Below are 18,017 nucleotides of genomic sequence, written 5' to 3'. Positions count from 1 at the left end.
TTCTTTTTCTTTAAAATTTCTTTGGTTTTCAAGTTTTGGATACTTGAAACTCTAACTTTTCCTTCTTCAAATATTTTAATTTATATCTTATTTTCTTGCTCTTGATATAAAAATGAACTTTGGTTGAAGGATTTGGCTTAGATTTGATGGAAATGAAGAAAACTAAGCTCACCTTTATTCTTTCATGTAGGGATTTCCGCCAAGGCTTCCAAAATAAATAATACAACATTTTCTTTTTGCTTTATCACTTATTTTGAGTTTATTTAGATGACATATAGGAGGCTAAGTTGAAGAGGTAGTAAAAATGAAGGACTAAACTTGAATTCTACTTTTAAACTTTCTATATTCACACTTTAACCTACTAAACTCTTTACCATATTTTAGTTTAGTTTTTAAATTTTTAATATTCATTGATTGACCTACTAATATTTACTTTTAACTTTTAAAAGTCCATTTCATTTAGGTAAACACATCGAATTTAACAAGTATTTTAAGCTAACACGGTAATGAACGTCCATTAGTTTAAAGAATCAAGAGACATGTTCGAGGGCAAATTTTTATATGTATTTAAAAGTTTATTATTAAATAATATTATAAATATTATATATAATAATTTCACAATATTATGTAAAATCTTTTTAAAGTAATTAATTATGTATCCAAAAATGTGTTGCATCACGTGAAATAAATATACTTTTAATAATAGTCAATTGACAATAGAAATAGAAATGACCTTATCACATATTTTGAATGACATTCCATACATTTTCAGTTTTCATAAATCATGATTAGTGTCTAGTATAATATGCCATGGCTATCCTAGTAGCAGTAAATGTACTATTCCTTCAATCCGAACCATGATCATAAATTATCATGCTCTAGAATTCTTTCGCTGTAGAATTCCAGTCCAAATTAGGGTCACGATAAATATCAAACCCCAAAACTTTATAACATATGACCATTGCTTAATTCAAATTATTGATTAGCAAAACTTACATTATAAAATATTTTCTAATTAAGATATTATCTCGCTCAAGGATTTATTATCAAGAATAATTAACTTGATCATAAGATTTTGCCTATTTATATGAGGTAACGAATCCTGCCTTGACTGACTCCTTACATTTCTGTACAACTTAAACCAACACTCACCATATTCTCATACATTATACAAGTATGTAAATAGTATCAAACTCAAACCACTTATACATGAGACAAGTGCAGTTTCAGGTCTATGGACTATATGCATTACCATGATCTAGATGAACGAACAATGACAAGTGCAGTCTCAGGTCTATGGACTATATGCACGGCTCTAGAGTATATATTTTTGATGCATATATTATATAATAATAAACTTATAAATCTCATTATATATGTATTATCATTATATATTCCAATAAAATATACTCCATCTGTCACATAATTTTTATCTATATTTTATTTTTTGATTATCCTAAAATTATTATCTATTTTTAAACTATAATAATATATAAGTTGATTATTATAATCCTATTTAATTTTGTCTTATTTATAAGAAACTTCAAAACCTATCTTATTATTTAATAAAACTTAATACATTTCAGATGGATATAATTGAAAAATTAATAAAAAATTATATTTCTTGTGAAAAAGCATAATAAATAAAAATTATGGAATAAAAAAATATTATAATAAAATAAATATTATTTATTACCATAACAATAAAAAAGGAATATTGAAAATGTAGATCTAAAAATATATTTACATGTAGTATGAGTAATAAGTGGTCTATGATTTGAGGGAAGACTACTAAATTGCTAAGGTTAAAGAAAGACGGTAATGACATAACTCAACAAAGGAGTTTTGCTTGTATCACATTCTGTTTATAAATTAGAAAAAATTTCAATAGGTAAATTATATTTCATCAAAAAATAAAATAAATAAATTCACTTGTTTCACAGAATTATTCTTAGTTATGTCTTTTCCTCTTTACTTTTTATATTCTCATTTAGAGATGGAGTATATGGGGATCAACAAGATTCTAAAATCAGGGAATTAGCTGATTTCAATCATTTAAAAGATAATTAATGAAAAATTAGATGAAAAAATTTCAATTTCATGTCAATAGAAAAATATATGGCTTATTTTGATATAACTTGGACTTAAAATTAATTTATGATTTTTTTTTTTTTATATTTAACGAATAAAACGACCGTGTTTATTGGTTATTTATATAAGTAATATGATAAAATTCCACGTATAAAACCCGAAAAGAATAGGCAAGCAATAAAAAACCCCCCCGAAACCGTAGCTTTATATTTTTTGGGATTAAAAAAAAAATCTCAGATTCTTTCTTCTACAGTTCAACTGGACTGCCACTGAAGCTTGCTCGTTGTCTCCCTCTGGTAAGCTCCCCCCTCTCTCCCAGTCGCTCTCACTCACTCAAGTTGAAGAATTCTGTGGATAGGCATATGCATGTCTTTATGTATTTTGGCGCATGATTCATTTGATTTGATTTGATTTGATTTTTGGTGTGTGTTTGGTTCCTGAGAAATGGAGGAAAGGAAATGAAAAAATACGGAATTTTCTTTCCGCGTTTTGTTTTTATTGTTGAATGGAGTTGAGAAGTGTGCAAAGGGCATGGACTTCAACTGAATTGAGAATATAATCTTATTGGGATTAGTGGTTGCTTCTTTCTTTTTCTTTTTCCCATATTCCCTCGTTTGGGCGCTCCTCTTTTTTTTTTTTTCCCCTCACTTTACTGAAGTTATTTTGCTGTCTCCAGTTTCTCGGAAATGTCTTTTCTCTTTATGTGTGTTTGTGTCTCAAACCAGTTCTTTGGATTTTTAGTGGCTTTGGGTTTTTTCTTAGCAGATAACTAGTCATATGATATGCATAGCTGTAACTTTACTTTATATCTATCTCTTCTCTCTTTGTATTTTTCTGTCATATGAATTTGAATTGAGGCTTAACTTCATCAGCAATTGTTCTAACTGTTGTTTTTTCAAGGAAGTGTGGCCAAAGCTAATTACTAAAATTTGCTTCTCTCTATTTTTTGTTAATATATTCTGAATAAACCTTCTATAAATGGAAGGAAATATACTTTGAATTCCTTTTCTGAGCATTGAGAAGCGGCAATGCATTGGGGGGTTCAAATAAAAAAGAAATGCATTGGGGGGTTCAAATAAAAAAGAAGTCTTCCTGTTGAGGCGAAATTTTAGATATTTTGTTCAGGTGTTTAGATAATCTCAGTTGTTTGACTAGCTGCTTCTTTGAAGATATTCAATGGTAAAATTTTGCTTTATCAAAATGTTAATCTCAGGGCCACTGACTCCAATTGGTGGTTTCCAGTCCGTTTCATTTTTCCTTTTGGGATAAACTCTGCTAGTTTAAGCTAAATTTTACTTCACTTGCCACAGGCTCAGTATAATATGAATTTGCTGGGAAATTCGCCAAATGTTTCTTCTCTGCTCAATCAGAGTTTTGGAAATGAGAATTCAAGCACCAGTCTGTCAAGCCTGGGGGGTTTTCAGCATGGAATTGCAGATACTATGATAGAATCTAATCCAGTTTCTAAGGTACCAAATGATGTTGGTTGCACTCCACCTTCTGCACCTACAAAGTTGTTGAATTCTGTTTCTTCTAGCCAAATTCCAAGCCATTCTGGAAGCTCAACATTGTCAGATCAGCAGCAAATTCAAACATTTGAGCCACGGAGGTTCCAACATGGCCAGCAGTCACTGCAGCAGTTTCCTGTTTCATGCAGTCAAGCACAACAACAACTGCCACAGTTCCAATCTATTAGAGGCGGGTTAGGAGTGGGGGCGTCTGTAGTCCCTGTCAAGTTGGAGCCAGACGTAATGAATGATCAAATTGGCCTGCAGTCAAAGTTGCTGCAAAGCCTTGGTCCAGTGAAGCTAGAACTGCAACAGAATCAGATTGGAAGAGGCATAGGACCTGTAAAATTGGAAAATCAGCATTCTGATCAAGCACTGTTTCTTCAGCAGCAGCAGCAGCAGCAGCTCCTCCACATGTCCAGGCAGTCTTCTCAAGCTGCCATTGCACAGATGAATTTCTTATGGCAGCAGCGCATTTTGCAGCAGCAGCTGCTGGGACCACGGCCTCAGCCACATCAGCAGTCTCAACAACAGAAAGGGCCCATTAGATCTGCTGTGAAACCAATCTATGAACCTGGAACCTGTGCTCAGCGATTGATTCAATACATGTATCAGCAGCAGCATAGACCTGCTGTAAGATTATTTTTTCTTGGGAACTGAATATTTGTCAGCCTTTGTTGTCTTACCAATTTTTTTGTTGTGATTGATGCTTTATTCAGGATAACAACATTGTGATTCTTTATTCAGGATAACAACATTGAGTTCTGGCGGAAATTTGTTTTGGAATTTTTTTCTCACAATGCCAGGAAGAGATGGTGTGTTTCATTGTATGGGAATAGCCGCCAAACTAATGGTGTTTTTCATCAGGTATGTGTGATAAAGGCCAATTAGTTTATACTTAGTGAGGGAAAAAAACAGATGTTTTCTGGGGAAAGAGGCAGGGGATAAAAAGGCCATTGCTCATTTATGGGATAAAAGAATTTTTGGTGGTCTATCTTTATTAGCATTAACTAGACCCACTTTTTTCCCTCACATTTTACTGTGATAGGGATGATGATCATGTGCACTTAGATTATATTAATGTGTAGTTTCAGATCCTGGATGTTTTCCTGTCTTATACTACTTTTTTAAACAAGTGGCCTCAACATGTGCTCCTGTTTCAATGCCCTTGCGTGCCTGTATATTAGAATTTCTTACTTTCTGGTGTGCTTGTGACAAGCTTGTGATGAAAGTTATCTGATGACTAGGAAATGCTTATGTTATGGTATCAAATTTCTTCTGTTGATCTAATAGAATACTTGTAACATACTTGCAATGTTTGCAGGATTTATGGCATTGTGAAATATGCAATCGCAAACCTGGTCGTGGTTTTGGTATGCTATTTTTTGCTGCTTCAATTTTTTTGTTATTTTCCATTAATTTATGGGAGACACTTGGTGCTTTTTGTCACTTTGAGTAAATTATGCCACTTAGTATGTGTACATTATTCAATTTCTTTCTAACTATTCTGCATCTTGTGTTGTGGAGTGAAGTTCAGAATTTCTGGTTTGTGCTTAGGTTCTTTGATATATCCACAATATTTTCAATTTCAAGGTTTTACAGCTGGACATTGGTGGATGCATTACCCCTTAGGATCTGAAAAACTTTTTTTTTTAAAAGTTTTTGTTTCAATGACTAGAACAAGCTTGCTTGCTTCATGATATGATAGTGTTTTATTCAAAGGTTAGAAACTTTATCCTTTACCTTCAACTAAAGATGCCACATTGCAGGCATTTATCTTGATGAAGTTTAGGGTTTCTGTTGCATCTGCTTTAGTTGATTAATGTTGCCACATACATGGTGGGTTACAGATTACATATGAGTTGTTGCCTTCTCAGAATATGTCAAAAGAAAAAGCTTTGTTGAAGAATTGGATGAAATGATTACTGAAATGGCGTGAATAATTTGGATAATTTGCTTGTGGCAAAGCCAAGGGTGATACATTGCTAAACTCATGAAATACAATAGAAAAGAAAGTAAAAGGAAATCTAGCTCAAACTAGCCCGGCCAAAGCCGAATTACATTAATTAAACCATGCATACCCTCTCTGCTCTCTCCCTCTTCTTAAAACCCTTCTGTCATGATAGCTCACTCCCCTCTAGACGGTCGCTCCGCAATTTCCTCTAACCGTATAACCTCCTCGAAACTTTGATGAAAAGAGAGTAGAAGATTTGAGAGAAAAATGCTTGATAATTCCCATCAAGCCAATTGGGGTATATATACTACTTACAAGAGTACATACTAGGTAAGAAAATAAATTAATTCCCTAATTATAGCCTAATCATATCCCAATCATATCACACAATCATATTCCTAATTATCACTACAAATCTAGGCTATTTACAGAAATAATCTCAATATATAGAAATAATTTCAACACTCCCCCTCAAGCTGGAGCGTACATATCTTATGCTCCAAGCTTGTTACAAATATACTCTATTCGTGATCCTCGAAGTGATTTTGTGAACACATCAGCTAGTTGATCATTTGAGTTGACAAAGCTAGTAGAAATGCATCCGGACTCAATCTTTTGCCTAATAAAGTGGCAATCCACCTCTATATGCTTCGTCCTCTCATGAAAACTGGATTTGATGCAATATGGAGGGCTGCTTGATTATCACATATCAACTTCATTTGACCAATATCGCTATATTTCAATTCCTGAAGGAGTTGCTTCAACCAAATGAGTTCACATGTCCCTAAAGCCATAGCTCGATATTCTGCTTCTGCACTTGATCTTGCTACCACACTCTGTTTTTTACTTTTCCAGGATATAAGATTCCCTCCAATCATAATACAATATCCTGAAGTAGATCGTCTATTTGAAGGAGAACCTATTTGATGCAATATGGAGGGCTGCTTGATTATCACATATCAACTTCATTTGACCAATATTGCTATATTTCAATTCCTGAAGGAGTTGCTTCAACCAAATGAGTTCACATGTCCCTAAAGCCATAGCTCGATATTCTGCTTCTGCACTTGATCTTGCTACCACACTCTGTTTTTTACTTTTCCAGGATATAAGATTCCCTCCAATCATAATACAATATCCTGAAGTAGATCGTCTATTTGAAGGAGAACCTGCCCAGTCTGCATCAGAATAGCCAACAATTTGTGAGTGACCCTTGTCCTCATAGAGTAGTCCTTGTCCTGGAGCTCCTTTGACATATTTGAGAATGCGAATGACTGCATCCCAGTGACTACTGTATGGATTTTGAAGAAATTGACTAACTACACTTACAGCAAAGGAAATATCTGGTCGAGTGATAGTGAGATAATTGAGCTTGCTGACCAATCTTCTGTATCTAGCAGGGTCTTTAAGTGGTTCCCCCTGTTCAGGAACCAGTTTGACATTTGGATCCATGGGAGTATCCACATGTCTACAGTCTAACATGCCTGTTTCTTCCAATATGTCCAAAGCATATTTTCGTTGAGAAATTGCGATACCTGTTTTAGACTGTGCCACTTTAATCCCTAAGAAATACTTCAATTTTCCAAGGTCTTTAGTTTGGAAATGACTGAACAAATGTTGCTTAAGCTGAGAGATTCCATCATGGTCATTTCCTGTAATGACAATATCATCAACATAGACCACCAAGTAGATGCATCTATATATTGAGATTATTTCTGTAAATAGCCTAGATTTGTAGTGATAATTAGGAATATGATTGTGTGATATGATTGGGATATGATTAGGCTATAATTAGGGAATTAATTTATTTTCTTACCTAGTATGTACTCTTGTAAGTAGTATATATACCCCAATTGGCTTGATGGGAATTATCAAGCATTTTTCTCTCAAATCTTCTACTCTCTTTTCATCAAAGTTTCATGGTATCAGAGCCAAGAAATTTGGTTCACCTTTGAGTGGCAGACCTGCCACCTTACTTTGGTGACTTTCTGGAAATCAGTTAGTCTCACCACCCAGCCCATTCCCCACGCCGGCCTCTGATCTATTTTCCGGCGAAGCACCGCCTCCGGACGGGCCTCCACGCGCCACCCTGCACAGATTGCTTCCGGCCACGCACCGGCGCGTGCACCACTTTCCGGCGACCGTTTCACGCCGGCGATCCTTCTCCCAGCTTCGCCCGGCTCCGGCGACCACAGCCCAGTAGGTCCGGTTGTCAGATCAGCCCGCCTTCACACGTTAGATCATCCACGCGCGGATGCGTGCACATCCTCCGGCGACCGTTTCATGCCGGCGACTCTTCCTCCAGCCTCGCCCGACGCCTGCGACCCCAGCCCAGTAAGTCCGATAGTCAGATTTACTGTTCACAGGCGCTTTTTTGGCAAATTCGGCTCCTTTTTTGCAGATTCGGGTCTCTATTTGGTCCCTTGTTGTTTCAGAATCTCTCTCGACATGTCTGAGAAGCAAAACACCCGCAATACAGGTTCTGAGTCTCTTAAACTTGTCTTTCAATTGCTACGGTTAAGTTGCAAGGGAATAATAATTATGTGTCTTGGGCTGCATCCGTAGAATTATGGTTTGTGGGAAAGGGATATAATGATCATTTAACAAAAAACGCCACTGATATCACTGTAATTGATAGACCCAACTGGGTTAAGATTGATGCTCAACTATGTAGTCTTTTGTGGCATTCGTTGGATCCAAAATTGCTTGCTTTGTTTCAATCTTGTAAAACTTGTTGTAAGGTTTGGACTAAGGCCAAAACGTTGAATACTAATGATATACAATGCATCTATAAGCTTGTGTCAGATATGGTTCACTTATAATAAAATCATCAGGATATGGCTAGTTACTTGGGTCAAGTAGACACTCTGAAAGATGAATTTAATTCTCTTATGCCCCTTACTAATGTTGTTGATGCGCAAGAAGGACAACGTGATAAATTTTTTATGGTTTTGGCATTAATTGGATTGCGATCTGACCTTTGCTCTGTGAAAGATCAAATTTTGACTGGTTCAGTTATTCCAACTTTAGAAGATGTGTCAGCTAGGCTCTTACGTATTTCCCTTAGTAAGAGTGATGCTACAGATATGGAATCCTCAGTCTTGGCTGAACAAGGAAATCAAGGACAAGGAGGCAATCGCAAAGGTAAAGGAAAGAAATTTCATTGCACTTATTGTGATAAAAAGGGTCACACACGGGATGCATGTTGGGCACTACATGGCCGACCACCATGGTCCAATCAATCTGATAATACTGGCAAGCCGGCAGCCCATCTTGCCCAATCTAATGAAGGTCTGCTTCCACAACCTACCTATAATTCTCAGAACCTAGATTCAATTACTTTAATTGGAGAGGACTATAAAGAATACTTGTAGTTCCAAGCAGCTAAGCAACATCCTCCATCTACCAGCATTGCTCACTCCGGTAATTCCTTTGCTTGTCTAACTAAGTCTTCACCTGTTGGTCCATGGATCCTAGACTTTGGTGCTTCTGATCACATCTTTGGTAATCACAATCTTTTCTCTACTCTTGTTTCACCTTCTACACCATCTAAAGTCACCCTAGCTAATGGTTCACAAACTCAAGTTAAAGGAATAGGAGATGTACAACTTCTTTCTTCTATTCCCTTAACTACCGTCTTGTTCACTCCTGAATGTCCATATAATTTAATCTCCATTAGCAAATTGACCAAAAACCTTAATTGTTCAGTAACCTTTACTGCTGATTCTGTTGTTGTGTAGGACCGAAGTACTGGGAGAATGATTGGAACAGGATCTGAGTCACAAGGATTGTACCACCTTTCCACCTCTTCAGTTGCTTTTGTTTCTACTACGTCCGCTGAGTTTATTCATAACCGTTTGGGACATCCTAGTCTTCTCAAATTGCAGAAAATCGTCCCCAGTCTTTCTTCTTTGTCTTCTTTGTCCTGTGAGTCATGTCAACTTGGGAAACAAACTCGGGCTTCATTTCCCAAGCGAGTCAATAACAGGGCCACTTCGATGTTTGATATTGTTCATTCAGATATTTGGGGTCCAAGTCGTGTCAGTACAACTTTGGGATTTCAGTATTTTGTTACTTTTATTGATGATTATTCTCGTTGCACTTGGTTGTTTTTAATGAAGAATCGATCTGAGTTATTCTCCATTTTTCAAAAATTTTGTGCTGAGATACATAATCAATTTGGTGTTCGCATTAAGGTTTTGCGTAGTGATAATGCACGAGAATATCTTTCCTCCTCTTTTTCTCATTTCATGTCTACTCAGGGTATTACTCACCAGACTTCTTGTGCCCATACTCCTCAACAAAATGGTGTTGCCGAGCGCAAAAATCGGCATTTGATTGAAACCGCCCGCACCTTACTTATACATCATAATGTTCCGCTGCGTTTTTGGGGCGAGGCGGTCCTTATTGCCTACTATTTGATCAACCGTATGCCTTCCTCTGTTTTGCAGCATCAGAGTCCTCATTCGATTCTCTTTCCTAATCAGACCTCCAACCAGTTGTCACTGCGAGTTTTTGGATCTATATGTTTTGTTCATGATCATACCCCTGGTAAAGACAAACTCCAGCCCAAATCAGTTAAATGCGTCTTTCTTGGCTATTCTCGGCTTCAAAAAGGTTACAAATGCTATGATCCCACTACCAACAGATATTTTGTCTCTGCAGATGTCACCTTTTTTGAAACCTCCCCTTACTTTTCTTCTAGTCCAACGCATAAAACCTTTGTTCCTAGCGCTTTGCCTGTACCTACACCTCTTATATCTCCCACCATGATTCTTTTTCAACTGTCCTTTATGATATTCTTCCACTGGTCCTTCCTTCTGATTCTTGAATTTTTTTTTTGTATTACACTCTTAGAGGCCGGGGCTGTGTAGCTAGGTTCCTTATTCTTGCCACTGTCACTGTTGCCTCTATCAGTATGTTTGAGAAGCTGGAATTCTGGTTGATTTTATTAACTCAATCTGTCTCTTTAAATAGAGATTACATACTAAAGGAAACCAAGTAGAAATAGAAAGACAATAATTAGAAATCCTAAGGATTCCTTTAAAACAGTAAATCAAATCAATTAAGAAAACTTATCAAGGAAATGCTGCTGAAATCATGCTGCAATATCAACCAGGATCAATCAGATATGCTGTATAGGCTGCTGAAATTATGCTTCCAGCCATGCTATCAATTTTTGTCAATTCCTTGCTTTCCTTGTTGACGTCTGCCATCTCTGCCTACAAATGCTTCTGCAACACAATGTATTAATCTTCTAACACTCTTCTTCAGCAAGAGCTTAACATTCTGCTCAATAGTATCTCTGGAGATTAGTGTTTATAAAGGCACTCTGATATAGCTAGGAGTTGAAGCAACTTGAAAACAAGAAAAAAAAGCTAAATGAATTGTAAACATGAGACTCAAGATAATTTACCAGAAACAAGAGGTGCTATAACTTTGTGCATTTGCTATTCTGCCCAATAGCATCTCTGGAGATTAGTATTTATAAAAGCACTCTGATATAGCTAGGAGGTGAAGAAACTTGAAAACAAGAAAAAAAAAAAGCTAAATGAATTATGATTTATGAAGCTGAGACTCAAGATAATTTGCCAAAACAAGAGGTGCCATAACTTTGTGCATATGCCATTCTATGAACACCAGAAAGGTATAAAATATTTCGTGCTCTTTTCCTGTCAACTTGTTCTAGGCCAGATGTACATGTTCCTTTGTTAAGATTTTTACAGGTCCCTGAGCCTTGCTTAGTTGCTAGTGGTGTAGCTGGATATTATTTGGTTGAAACGTCAACTAGAGAAGGGGTAAAAATGACATCAATGTATAGCATGTTAAGGGATGATTTTGAAGTCATTTAGCTGCATGATTAGAACTCCCAAAAGCAAGTATTAGCATTAATCCATTATGAGGGTTGATAGAGTGTTCCCAATGGATGAGGCTCTTTGCTTTGTGAGGGTTGGGAGAAAATTGTGCGTGTTGGTTAGTTGCTAAAGGTGTGATAGTAGAATTGTATGTGGTTGAAACTTCAACTAGAGAAGGGGTAAAATGTGGAGCATATTAAGAGATGATGTGAAATCAGTTAGCTGCAGATTTTTTAGCCATGATTATAACTCCCAAAAGCAAGTTTTAGCATACAAATGGAAGCATTACAAATGCAGGGACCTAACAAAAATGTAAAACACTAATACTCAACTTCAGAATTCTTTGGTCATTAATCCACTATGAAGGTTGTTGACTCCCACATCGGTTGTGGAAAGGGGTAATGTGTCCTTTATATGGGCCATAGACACTCCTCCCCTTGAGCTAGTTTTTGGGGTGAGTTAGGCCTGACCCAAATTTAACATGGTATCAGAGCCTCCCCATCCGATGTTGGGCCTCCCATAAATATGTCTCGCACCAGTAAAATTCTGAGCGTGAGGGGGTTGTGTTGAATCCCACATCAGTTGTGGAAAGGGGTAATGTGCCCCTTATATGGGCCATAGGCACTCCTCCCCTTGAGCTAGCTTTTGGGGTGAGTTAGGCCTGGTCCAAATTTAACAAAGGTTGATAGAGTGTTCCCAGTGGATGAGGCTCTTTGCTTTGCCAAGGTTGGGAGAGAATTATCTCTATTGAATGCAAACATCTATTAGGGTTTTATCCCTAACAGGAGATTGCACTCAGTATAAGAAGATTAGAGAAGAAAGAGAAGAATTGAGAGAGATTAGAGATAGAATTTAGGAAGAAGAGAGGAGAAAATGAGAGATTTAGGAGAGAGAAAGAGGAGATATTATTTGGATTCTTGAATGCCTTTACTAGTGAGTCTCTTTACAATTTATAGTAGTACTCATCTTATTGTAACAGACTCTAACAACCTTGAGATCCTTCCCTCCAAAACCAATTGGCACAACTGAAACTCCCTCCAAAAGTAACTAATAACGGCTTTATCTTTATTGTTATATCTCTTCCTATAATACGTGACAATAACCTCTCCATGGTCACTTTCTTGACCCCAAGAAGGTGCAAATTTTGGAAATTTCTTTAGAGATGTAGGCTATTGGGTGCATGGTTTTATATCGCGGTCGCGAGTAATGGAAACAGGTTTGTAACGGCTGAACGTAATGGTAATGGCTTGGTGCTATGCAAATTTTTCAAAAAAATTTGTAAAGTTCATAAAATGAAATAATATTGATTAGATTTAATTTAGAACAATGTATACAAATGCATAATAAATGTAAATACATCAAATATAGATTATTTAACTAAAGTTAAAGAGCATTTAGTTTAAAATAAGAGAAACCAACATAATCTTTATAGATCGAGTAAACTAATAGCTTAAAATACAATTTAAACTCAAAACTAACACTTTAATCCACAAAAAATTTAGGAAAAAAATAGCTACTGTATAAAAAATTTAATAACTTTTTAGAGGAAATAAGCTTGGAAATGCATTAGTTTATGAGGATCAAACTTATATGAGAATATGTAGTGAAGATTGAAATTTGAAAGAGAAATGGAAGGAAAAACTTAAAAAAATATTGCCTTTGAAGCTACTGAAAAGTGTGGAAACTGATAAAAATGAGAATAGGGGTAGAAGATGAGAGATATAAAAGAATTTCAATTATTGGTAACGGCCGTACCATTACTTTTCGGTGGGTAACGGCCGTTGCCGTTACCATTACTTCATGGTCGATAACGGTCATTGCCATTACTATTACGTAACGACTGTAACGGCCGTTATGCCGCAGCTCAAGGGGCTGCTGTATAACAGGGTAATGGGTAACGACCCTCCCAAAACCCATACTGTTATGTAATGTAATGACTGTTTTTTAAAACCATGATTAGGTGTCCTTTTTGCTGCAGAACTGCCCCTATTCCCCACCCACTAGCATCTATTTCTATAGTGAAGGGATGAGCAAAAAATCTGGCATGGCTAGGACAGGGTGCTGCCATTACTCTCTTAGTTCACAGAATGCCTCTTGAGCCTTGTCATTCCACAAAAAAAAAATCTTTCTTAAGCAGATTAGTTAAAGGATTGCTAATAACCCCATAATTCCTCACAAATTTCCTGTAGTATCCCATTAGCCCTAGGAAACTCCTTATTTGCTTCAGATGCCAAGTCACCATTGCCTGGCCCTTTTTGGGGTTTGTTGCTCTCCTTTCCCTGATATGAGATGACCCAAATATCTCTAGAGGACCTTTCGTTGGCTGCTTCGAGGTTACTTAGCTTATCCTTAACCTTTGATGTGTTCCTCTGGAAATGTTCCCGAAGGATTCTCACTTGTTCTTCCATTTTTGCAACCTTCACCTTTTCTGGACTTACAATCACTGATCAATGGAACTCACTAGACTAGTTTGCTTCTTGTTCCCACGCGAAACCTTGCTCTGATACAATTGTTAGGGTTTTATCCCTAATAGGAGATTGCACTCTATAGAAGAAGATTAGAGAAGAAGAAAGAGAAGAATTGATTGAGATTAGAGATAGAATTTAGGAAGAAGAGAGGAGAGAATGAGAGATTTAGGAGAGAGAAAGAGGAGATATTATTTGGATTCTTGAATGCCTTTACTCGTGAGTCATCTTATTGTAACAGACTCTATCAACCTTGAGATCCTTCCCTCCAAAACCAGCTGGCAGAACTGAAACTCCCTATACAACTAACTGATAACAGCTTTATCTTTATTCTTATATCTCTTCCTATAATATGTGACACCATCCCTATGCTTCTTTGCAGATCGTCTATGTCCACTGTTTGGATCATGGTTTTTCAGCCACAATTGAAAAGTAGCAATCCAACTGTTGTGGTGTTCCCCCAAGGCTTGCCCTCATTGTGATAATTGATCTGCTGTTAAAATAATGATGATATTTCATTGTTTTTAATCATTGAATCCACATGACAGTATTTTTTGGTCTGAATGATGGTCTTGTCATGCAAAAAACAATTATTTATCCTATTGCAATATCATATTTGAAAATCAGCAACCTTTTGAATGACTAATCATGAGCTTTAATTTGAAGAAACACATCACTACTTTCTTTTCCTTCTTTGCTGAAATTAGCATATGATTTAAATGTGTAAGTTTCACACTTGTAATCTTGTTTCTGTACATCTAGAAACAACTGTTGAGGTTCTGCCGAGGCTGTTCAAAATCAAATATGACAGTGGTACTCTGGAAGAGCTTCTTTACGTTGATATGCCTCATGAATATCAGAACTCAAATGGTCAAATTGTACTTGACTATGCAAAAGCAATACAAGAAAGTGTATTTCAGCATCTTCGTGTAGTACGTGATGGTCATCTTCGTATTGTTTTCTCCCCAGATCTGAAGGTTGGAGAATGAATAAATGGTCCTTTTGAGAGATTTGAACTTCTCAATATATTATTATTATTATGATTATTTTACGCTATTTTCTGAATGCATCCATCTTTGATAGATTTGCTCTTGGGAGTTTTGTGCACGGCACCATGAGGAGCTTATTCCACGAAAGCTGATAATACCTCAGGTTACTGATATAAATGCTTTTATTGTGATAGTATATTCATGCTTTTCTCCTTGTGTTGGGATTTTACTCCTATAATGTAGACTAGTTAAGCTATCTTAATTTTACTGAAATCTCAAGACCTGTGGTTGAATTATTCTTTTCTTCTGATGAAATTATGAATTTTGGAGGTAGCATGACATTGGGTCAGAGCTATCTTCCTTCAGAAATAGTGGGAATATGAACTGGCATAAGAAACTAGGCTACACATTTTGTTGCGCTGCTTGTTTACAAATTGGCAAGTAATGAAATAATTAACCTTTATATCTCAAAGGATGCTTCTGGCAGAAAAACTGAGGAAGGAGAAGGCCCAAGGGATCATTGGGAATGATTGTCTAAGTAGGCTGTTTAGTAGCTTGTTCATCTTCCTTAGAGGTTTCACTTTATCATATTAGATTGAATAAGATTTCTTCGCTGAGCATCTCTAGAATGTTTACGGTCCCAAGATTTCTTTGTTGATCATCTTTAGAACACTTGCATAATATTTTGTTCAATTCTCCGAACTAGAATTATGTGGAATTCAATTGAATTCTAGATAGAATTCATTTGAAATGAATTCTATTGTTTAGTTTGATATAACTTAGAATGCAAAATTCAATTGAATATCATATAATTTCTTATTGGTTTAGTTTTAGAATTAGAATTCATTTGCTTTCAATTCCTTAATGTATATATAATATATATATATACATATATAATCTTTTTCACAATAAATTTATAATAATTAATAAATAATAATAATTAACAAAAATGTAAACCCCACTAACAATTTATTAATAAAATCAAAATAAATTAACATGAGATTTGATTCCATCATATATGTTTTTTTTAAACTCAACAAAAATTTGATTTTAGCATGTCCTCTTATACAAGAGAGTTTCTATTCCATTTAACCAATCTAAGAGAATATAAAAGTTTAAGGTAGGTGGTTGGTTGTTTAGTACCATCTATCAACTTTTATTCATATTTATAAAATAATATAAAAATAAAAAAACATAATTATTTATTAAAATAGTTTTTCATCGGAAGAATTTTAGAGAATTTTAGAATATTATTGTATTTCACTCTTAATCTTTACAAGTGATTTATATGATTATTTATACACAAAGAATTACAACTAAACAGAAAGTAAATAATTAAATAATTACAGAGATAGTTAAAGATCCTAATCCATAATCAAATTAAATCATAATCACAAGAAATCAGCAGATAAGTCAACACTCTCCCTCAAGTGGGTATATAGATGTTGCACATGCCCAACTTGCAAATCAGATTATGGTAGGTTCTATTATTGAGCTCTTCAGTAAACACATCCGCAAGTTGTCCGCTAGAAGTCACATGAACTAAGTTCAAGACACTGTCTGTTAATTTTTCTTTAATGAAGTGTCGATCAATCTCAATATGCTTCGTTCGGTCATGTTGAACTGGATTTTATGCTATACTAATAGCAGCAATAACTTCTACAACCATAAAAATTCACACACGCCTTGGGCCATTGCTTTGTATTTTTCTTCGGCACTTCACTGAGCAACAGCACTTTGTTTTTTGCTCCTTCATGTGACAAAGTTCCCTCTCACAACTGTGCAGTAGCCAGATCTTCTGTCATCAAGAGATCCTGCCCAATCTGCATTTGTAAAAGATTCAACTCTGAGGTGGCTATATTTTGAGTAAAGAAGCCCTTTTCTTGGCGCAGACTTCAGGTATCTGAAGATGCGAAAAACAGCCTTCATATGAGTCTCGCGAGTATCATGCATAAATTGGCTGACTAAGCTAACAACATAGGCTATATCCGGTCGAGTGTGTGAGAGATAAATCAACCTCCCAATCAATCTCTGGTATTTTCCAATATCTACGGACTCACCAGTTTTTGGTTACATCTTGTGATTACTTTTAATGGAAAATTCTGCTAGTTTACACCCCAACATACTAGTTTATTCCCAAATATTCAGAATGTACTTTCTTTGGGAGATAAAAATCTCTTTTTCTGATTTGGCCACCTCAATACTCAAGAAAATATTGAAAATTTTCTAATATTTGATTTCAAATTCTCGAGCCAACAACCTCTTTAGTTGAGGCATTCCTCTTTGTCATGTCACCACTATATCATCAACATATACAATAAGATGGGTAATCTTACTCTTGTGATATTTAATAAACAGAGTGTGATCAGCATTACTCTGTTGGTAACCAAAGGACATCTTGGCTCTGCTAAACCTATCAAACCAAGCTTTGGGGGATTATTTTAGTCCATGCAAAGCCTTTTTTAATTTGCACACCTTTCTTTATGTCTTCTTATCAGTAAATCTAGGAGGGATCTCCATGAACACCTCTTCCTCTAAATCTCCATGGAGGAATGCATTCTTTATATCAAACTGCTGTAAGTCCCAGTTGAAATTAGCTGTACAAGATAACAAGACTTTGATTGAGCTCATTTTTGCAACTGAGACAAATGTCTCTTGATAATCCACTCTATAGGTTTGGGTGAGACTTTTAACAACCAATCTGGCCTTAAACCGTTCAATTGTGCCATCAGTTTTGTGTTTCACTGTGAATACCAACTTATAGCTAATAAGTTTCTTCCTAGATGGGAGAGAGACAAGCTCTCATGTCTTATTTTTTGCCGATACTTTCATCTCTTCAATCATTGGTCCCTTCCATTTAAGATCTGCGAGAGCTTTCTTCCAATTCTGTGGAATAGACATAGAGGAAATAGACAAGGTAAAGGCTTTATTGGAAGGAGAGAAGGATTCATAAGAAACAAAGCTAAAAATAGGTTGTTTGGTGCAAGATTTGACACCTTTTCCTTGTGCAATAAGTTTATCTAAATCATTGAAACATTCAAGAGTTGAGGGTAACTCACTAGAAAAAGATTCTTGACTTTGAGTAGGCTGCATAATGCTTCTTCTGCCTTGTCTCTCCTCGAATACCTCCTTAAATCTGGCTTGTCCAAACGTTC

At 35.9% G+C, this 18,017-nt stretch overlaps 1 protein-coding gene across 2 annotated transcripts in view; it reads left to right on the top strand.

Annotated features, from left to right (window-relative positions):
* The first annotated feature begins 2,254 nt into the window (after window positions 1-2,254).
* LOC110629464 (transcriptional corepressor SEUSS) overlaps window positions 2,255-18,017 on the top strand; it is a 31,317-nt gene continuing 15,554 nt past the window's right edge. For both annotated transcript variants that reach the window (XM_043949898.1, XM_021776446.2), the window contains exons 1-6: window positions 2,255-2,387; window positions 3,402-4,232; window positions 4,347-4,466; window positions 4,924-4,972; window positions 14,636-14,850; window positions 14,957-15,025. In XM_043949898.1, the coding sequence (XP_043805833.1) occupies window positions 3,414-4,232; window positions 4,347-4,466; window positions 4,924-4,972; window positions 14,636-14,850; window positions 14,957-15,025 (1,272 nt within the window). In that variant the 5' untranslated portion in view covers window positions 2,255-2,387; window positions 3,402-3,413. The remainder of the gene's footprint in view (window positions 2,388-3,401; window positions 4,233-4,346; window positions 4,467-4,923; window positions 4,973-14,635; window positions 14,851-14,956; window positions 15,026-18,017) is intronic.

The sequence above is a fragment of the Manihot esculenta genome, chromosome 13, assembly GCF_001659605.2.
Source record: "Manihot esculenta cultivar AM560-2 chromosome 13, M.esculenta_v8, whole genome shotgun sequence".
NCBI lineage: Eukaryota > Viridiplantae > Streptophyta > Magnoliopsida > Malpighiales > Euphorbiaceae > Manihot > Manihot esculenta.
The sequence above is the reverse complement of the archived record's forward strand: the minus strand, read 5'-3'. Positions and strand labels throughout refer to the sequence as shown.